This window comes from Mytilus galloprovincialis, chromosome 10, assembly GCF_965363235.1.
Source record: "Mytilus galloprovincialis chromosome 10, xbMytGall1.hap1.1, whole genome shotgun sequence".
Lineage (NCBI taxonomy): Eukaryota > Metazoa > Mollusca > Bivalvia > Mytilida > Mytilidae > Mytilus > Mytilus galloprovincialis.
The window spans coordinates 11000862-11008912 of record NC_134847.1 but is presented as its reverse complement, the minus strand read 5'-3'; the positions used below and the strand labels follow the sequence as shown (position 1 = coordinate 11008912).

Genomic DNA, 8051 nt, shown 5'->3' with positions numbered 1-8051 from the left:
AGCTGCACGTGTCCCAAAGGTTATAAAGGAAAGAATTGTGAAATAGGTATGATGTCAGATAAAAACGATAATGTCTTTATGAAAATATATTATCCAACTGTAGTAAATTTATTTTCCTAAACAACCATAATGAATTTAAATGAGAAGATACTTAAGGGGATACAAACGGAATATTTTAAAGACAAAGGTAAACGCTTTTGACTTTTATACTTTCAAAAAGAGTTATTTCTTCAGGCAAACGATATTGATTTGTTATCCTTTTCGTTTCAGATATAGACAATTGTCTTCTACATCAATGCAAGAACGGAGCCACATGTAAAGATAAAGTTAATGGCTACGTGTGTATCTGTCAAATTGGTTACACAGGACAGCACTGCGATACAGGTATATGTATGGTGTTTGTTTTGCTATAATCGCTACATAATCTAAACATTTGGGACGTTAATATTTTTCCTATTTTGACAAATACTTTTTATTCGAGATCGACATATTCGAAAAATCTTTAAAATAATTAATGGTATTAGAGTGTATCAAAACCAAAATGACCTCCAATATAACCAAATTTTAACGATGAGTCGGATCGTTCAAGACGGAGATATGTTACCTTCCTAAGAATAATGTAAATGTAATTATTATTACCATGAAATAAATAGACATCTTTGAAACTATGTTATAAAAGTTTCAATACTTTTGTTTGTATTTAGTGGACAGTACATGGTATATTATTGAACCTCCAAAAGTTTCAGTATCTTGTGAGACATTTTTATTCCTGATGGCCTTTTTATCAGGAATCACAATATATGAACTTCAGGTTGATTTTAATAATTTAAGAATTTCGAACTTGTGTTGTTCTGAAAAATAGACTATGAACTAGCACTCAGCTTTATATGTTTAAAACTATAATATTTAAAATATTCAGTCAACCCTGTATTAAGAGATCACTCAAGGGAGAAGGCAAAAGTGGTCTCTTAATATATGTAGTCTTTGAAAAAAGGTTCCCCAATTTAATGCATTTATTTGCATTATAACGTTTGAACGTACTAGTGCAAGTAAACAATAATGTATTGGTATCGTATGTATATCCACTATGACTAATTATGAGAACTTTCATTATATAATTCAATTTATTCCTTGCCTTTTTGTATTTTCTTTTAAATTGTTCTGACTTTATACATCACAATACAGGATTCTTGTTACATTATGTTCAACATGAGTCGTGCGAAAATACCCCAGGGTGCAGCTAGAGCCCTCACATGATCTTTAAGATTTTACATAAATTGCCTCATTGTAATGATTATGCAATGACATATATTATTTATAAATTCATGAATGCGTTTTTTTGTTCAACTAAAAATGTAATTTTCTAAACTGCAGATCAATTGACAACTATTGGAACTTCAAACTACTTTAAAATATGTGCAATATCAGACCTCCCGACTGATATTTCTGTCATGAGTGTCTTTGATATGACGAACAGGTCGATTGTTAAAGATTCCAGAAAAGAAACAAGCATTATTTTTTTTTCAAAGTTTGATCACAAAATAAACGTTTAGCTTTGTTGTATCATTATAAACTGTATTTTTTGAACTTTTAGACATGTGGTATATATATTTCAGATATAAATGAATGTCTACCAAATCCATGCAAGCACGGCGCTACATGTAATGATAAAGTGAACGATTACAGCTGCACGTGTCCCCCAGGTTACAAGGGAAAGAACTGTGAAATAGGTATGCTGTCAGATTAAACTCAAAATGTCTCAATGTCAATATTTTACTTTTAGTCTTTGAAATTGGTTTTCTTCGAAACAGAATGAACTACAAAAGATAAAAGACTTGGTGGACAATAAAACATATATTTGGAATACATTTGTTTTTACATGTGCAAAAGTTTAAACGATTTTTAAAATTGTACATCAATTGACTACTATCGAAACTTCAAACTCCCTTGATATACTAGTATTGTGCAAGATTATGCCTCTCGGATGATTGCTCGGTGAAAAGTTTTTTTTTAAATGACGTACAGGTGGATTTTAAGTATTCAAGAATTTAAGACGTGCCTTGTTTTAAAAATAGTTAAAAACAATAAGTATTTGGCTTTGTTGAATTATTATAAACTGTGATTTCTGATAGTTTGTTCACGTGGAATACCAATTTCAGATATAGATGAATGTCTGCCAAATCCATGCAAGCACGGCGCTACATGTAAGGATAAAGTGAATGATTACAGTTGCACGTGTGCACCAGGTTACAACGGCAAGAACTGTGAAATAGGTATGATGTCAGATTAAACTGAAACTGTTCTTATGTCAATATTTTACACTTAGTCTTTGGAATTGGTTTTCTTCGAAAAAGAATGAAATACAAAAGAAAATAGACTTGGGGGACAATAAAACCTGTATTTGAAATACATCTTTTTACCATGTGCAAAAAATTAAACGATTTTTAAAATTGTATATCAATTGATTACTATTGAAACTTTGAACTCCCTTAATATACTAGAATTGTGCAAGTTATGCCTCTCAGATGATTGTTCGGTGAAAAGTTTCTTTTAAATGATATACAGGTGGATTTAAAGCATTCAAGAATTTAAGACGTGATTTGTTTTAAAAATAGTTTAAAACAATAAGTATTTGGCTTTGTTGAATTATTATAAACTGTGATTTCTGATAGTTTGTTCACGTGGAATACAAATTTCAGATATAAATGAATGTCTGCCAAATCCATGCAAGCACGGCGCTACATGTAAGGATAAGGTGAATGATTACAGATGCATGTGTGCCCCAGGTTACAAAGGAAAGAACTGTGAATTAGGTATGATGTCAGATTAAACTGAAACTGTCCTAATGTCAATATTTTACGCTAAGTCTTTGAAATTGTTTTTCTTCGAAAAAGAATGAAATAAAAAAGAAAATAGACTTAGGGGACAAACAAAAAACTGTATTTGGAATTCTTCTTTTTACCATGTGAAAAGGTTTAAACAATTTTTTTAAAATTGTATATCAGTTGACTACTATTGAAACTTCAAACTTCCTTAATATACTAGTATTGTACAAGATTATGCCTCTCAGATGATTGTTCGGTGAAAAGTTTCTTTTAAATGACCTACAGGTGGATTTGAAGTATTTGACAATTCAAGACAAGCTGTGTTTTAAAAAAAAGTTGATTTCAAAATAATTATTTGGCTTTGTTGGATATGTAAACTGTAATTTCTGATAGTTTGGTCATGTGGTATACATATTTCAGATATAAATGAATGTCTGCCAAATCCATGCAAACACGGCGCTACATGTAATGATAAAGTGAACGATTACAGATGCACGTGTGTCCCAGGTTACAAAGGAAAGAACTGTGAAATAGGTATGATGTCAGATTAAACTCAAAATGTCTATTTAAATGTCAATATTATACTTTTATTCTTTGAAATCTGTTTTCTTCGATAAAGAATGAAAAATAAAAGATAATATACTAAGGGGACAATCAAATTCGTATTTCGAATACCTCTTGCAAAAGTTTAAACGAATTTTAAAATTGAATATCAATTGACTACTTTTGAAACTTCAAACTCCCTTTATATACTAGTATTGTGCAAGATAATGCCTCTCAGATGATTGCTCGGTGAAAAGTTTTTTCTTAAATGACGTACAGGTCGATTTTAAGTATTCGAGAATTGAAAACGTGCCTTGTTTTAAAGAAAAGTTTAAAACAATAAGTATTTGGCTTTGTTGAATTATTATAAACTGTGATTTCTGATAGTTTCTTCATGTGGAATACATATTTCAGATATAAATGAATGTCTGCCAAATCCATGCAAGCATGGCGCTACATGTAAGGATAAAGTAAACGAATACAGCTGCACGTGTTCCCCAGGTTATAAAGGAAAGAATTGTGAAATAGGTATGATGTCAGATAAAAACGTTAATGTCTTAATGAAAATATATTATCCAACTGTAGTAAATTTATTTTCCTAAACAACCATAATGAATTTAAATGAGAAGATACTTAAGGGGATACAAACGGAATATTTTAAAGACAAAGGTAATCGCTTTTGACTTTTATACTTTCAAAAAGAGTTATTTCTTCAGGCAAACGATATTGATTTGTTATCCTTTTCGTTTCAGATATAGACAATTGTCTTCTACATCAATGCAAGAACGGAGCCACATGTAAAGATAAAGTTAATGGCTACGTGTGTATCTGTCAAATTGGTTACACAGGACAGCACTGCGATACAGGTATATGTATGGTGTTTGTTTTGCTATAATTGCTACATAATCTAAACATTTGGGACGTTAATATTTTTCCAATTTTGACAAATACTTTTTATTCGAGATCGACATATTCGAAAAATCTTTAAAATAATTAATGGTATTAGAGTGTATCAAAACCAAAATGACGTCCAATATAACCAAATTTTAACGATGAGTCGGATCGTTCAAGACGGAGATATGTTACCTTCCTAAGAATAATGTAAATGTAAACATTATTACCATGAAATAAATAGACCTCTTTGAAACTATGTTATAAAAGTTTAAATACTTTTGTTTGTGTTTAGTGGACAGTACATGGTATATTATTGAACAACCAAAAGTTTCAGTATCTTGTGAGACATTTTTATTCCTGATGACCTTTTTATCAGGAATCACAATATATGAACTTCAGGTCGATTTTAATTATTTAAGAATTTCGAACATTAGTTGTTCTGAAAAATAAACTATGAACCAGTACTCAGCTTTATATGTTTAAAACTATAATTTTAAAATATTCAGTCAAACCTGTATTAAGAGACCACTCAAGGGAGAAGGCAAAAGTGGTCTCTTAATACATGTGGTCTTTGAAAAAAGGTTCCCCAATTTAACACATTTATTTGCATTATAACGTTTGAACGTACTAGTGCAAGTAAACAATAATGTATTGGTATTGTATGTATATCCGCTATGACTAATTATGAGAACTTTCATTATGTAATTAAATTTATTCCTTGCCTCTTTGTATTTTCTTTTAAATTGTTCTGACTTTATACATCACAATACAGGATTCTTGTTACATTATGTTCAACTTGAGTCATATGAAAATACCACAGGGTGCAGCTAGAGCCCTCACATGATCTTTAAGATTTACATAAATTGTCTCATTATCATGATTATGCAATTTCGTATATTATTTATAAATTCATGACTATGTTACCCGGGCAACAGTTTTGCTTCTCAGCTTGAGAAAGGACTCCATCACAGATTTATGATGCGTTTTTTTGTTTGACTAAAAATATAGTTTTATCGTTTGTTCCTTATAACTATCAACAAAGTTTGTTTTTCTCTCTATCGTCATTTTTGTCACTATCATGTAACTGCTAATAGCTCCGTTTGAATAACCATTTTTACTCCAAACAGGACTTGAATTTTAAAATATTTATTGATAAGTGATCTTTAGCTTGATAATAGACGTCCCGATTGTTGAACCGTGTGGTAATCAATCATGTAAACGTGGTCGAGTCCGTTCTAGCGGATTCACTCGAGGATCGCCGAGTGTTTTGCGTGTAGCAGGTGGTCACTTTTTACAGTTGAAATATATATGAAAATCAATTTGGGGAAGGGGGCTTGGAAAGTGGTCGTTAAAAGCCGGTGGTCGTTCACTACAAACGTTCGTTTCTTGTAAATGACGTACATAGATATCAGAAGATGTGGTGTGAGTGCCAATGAGACAACTCTCCATCCAAATAACAATTTAAAAAAAGTGAACCATTATAGGTCAATGTACGGCCCTCAACTCGGAGCCTTGGCTCACACCGAACAACAAGGTATAAAGGGCCCCAAAATTACTAGTGTAAAACCATTCAAACGGGAAAACCAAAGGTCTAATCAATATAAAAAAACGAGAAACGAGAAACACGTATGAATTAAATAAACAAACGACAACTACTGTACATCAGATTCCTGACTTAGGACAGGTGCAAACATTTGCAGCGGGATTAAACGTTTTAATGGTACCAAACCTTCTCCCTTTTTCTGAAACAATAGCATAACATCACAACATAGAAAAACATAAAATAAAATATTAATTGGCAGGTTTTACTCAATCAAAAAACGTAAATTAATAATACAAGCCGATTTTAAGTATTTGAGAATTTAAGACGTGCCTTGTTGAACATGTTTAAAGAAAAAGTTGATTTCAAAATAAGTATTTGGCTTTGTGGAATTAATATCAACTGTGATTTCTGATAGTTTGTTCATGTTATATACATATTTCAGATATAAATGAATGTCTGCCAAATCCATGCAAGCACGGCGCTACATGTATTGATAAAGTGAACGATTACAGCTGCATGTGTGCCCAAGGTTACAAAGGAAAGAACTGTGAAATAGGTATTGTGTCAGATTAAACTCAAAATGTCTTAATGTCAATATTTTATTTTTAGTCTTTGAAACCGGTTTTCTTCGAAAAAGAATGAAAAACAAAAGAAAATAGACTTAGGGGCCCAAAAAAACTGTATTTGGAATTCTTTTTTTTACCATGTGAAAAGGTTTAAACAATTTTTTAAATTGTATATCAATTGACTATTATTGAAACTTCAAACTGCCTTAATATACTAGTATTGTGCAAGATTATGCCTCTCAGATGATTGTTCGGTGAAAAGTTTCTTTTAAATGACCTACAGGTGGATTTGAAGTATTTGAAATTCAAGACAAGCTGTGTTTTAAAAAAAGTTGATTTCAAAATAATTATTTGGCTTTGTTGGATATGTAAACTGTAATTTCTGATGGTTTGGTCATGTGGTATACATATTTCAGATATAAATGAATGTCTGCCAAATCCATGCAAGCACGAGGCTACATGTAATGATAAAGTGAACGATTACAGATGCACATGTGCACCAGGTTACAAAGGAAAGAACTGTGAAATAGGTATGATGTCAGATTAAACTCAAAATATCTATTTAAATGTCAATATTATACTTTTATTCTTTGAAATCTATTTTCTTCGATAAAGAATGAAAATGAAAGATAATAGACTAAGGGGACAATAAAATTCGTATTTCGAATACCTCTTGCAAAAGTTTAAACGAATTTTAAAATTGAATATCAATTGACTACTATTGAAACTTCAAACTCCCTTTATATACTAGTATTGTGCAAGATAATGCCTCTCAGATGATTGCTCGGTGAAAAGATTTTTTGAATGACGTACAGGTCGATTTTAAGTATTCGAGAATTGAAAACGTGCCTTGTTTTAAAGAAAAGTTTAAAACAATAAGTATTTGACTTTGTTGAATTATTATAAACTGTGATTTCTGATAGTTTGTTCATGTGGAATACAAATTTCAGATATAAATGAATGTCTGCCAAATCCATGCAAGCATGGCGCTACATGTAAGGATAAAGTGAACGATTACAGCTGCACGTGTCCCCCAGGTTACAAAGGAAAGAATTGTGAAATAGGTATGATGTCAGATAAAAACGATAATGTCTTAATGAAAATATATTATCCAACTGTAGTAAATTTATTTTACTAAACAACCATAATGAATTTAAATGTGAAGATACTTAAGGGATGCAAACGGAATATTCTAAAGATGAAGGTAAACGCTTTTGACTTTTATACTTTCAAAAAGAGTTATTGCTTCAGGCAAGCGATATTGATTTGTTATCTTTTTCGTTTCAGATATAGATAATTGTCTTCTACATCAATGCAAGAACGGAGCCACATGTAAAGATAAAGTTAATGACTACGTGTGTATCTGTCAAATTGGTTACACAGGACAGCACTGCGATACAGGTATATGTATGGTGTTTGTTTTGCTATAATTGCTACATAATCTAAACATTTGGGACGTTAATATTTTTCCAATTTTGACAAATACTTTTTATTCGAGATCGACATATTCGAAAAATCTTTAAAATAATTAATGGTATTAGAGTGTATCAAAACCAAAATGACGTCCAATATAACCAAATTTTAACGATGAGTCGGGTCGTTCAAGACGGAGATATGTTACCTTCCTAAGAATAATGTAAATGTAAACATTATTACCATGAAATAAATAGACCTCTTTGA

General features: G+C 31.1%; 1 protein-coding gene across 1 annotated transcript; it reads left to right on the top strand.

Annotated features, from left to right (window-relative positions):
* Nucleotides 1–129: 129 nt before the first annotated feature.
* LOC143048775 (uncharacterized) lies at nucleotides 130–4098 on the top strand. Its single transcript, XM_076222649.1, has 5 exons — nucleotides 130–187; nucleotides 1617–1730; nucleotides 2160–2273; nucleotides 3783–3896; nucleotides 4085–4098. The coding sequence occupies exons 1-5, from the start codon at nucleotides 130–132 to the stop codon at nucleotides 4096–4098; spliced, it is 414 nt and encodes a 137-aa protein (XP_076078764.1).
* The last annotated feature ends 3953 nt before the right edge of the window (nucleotides 4099–8051 follow it).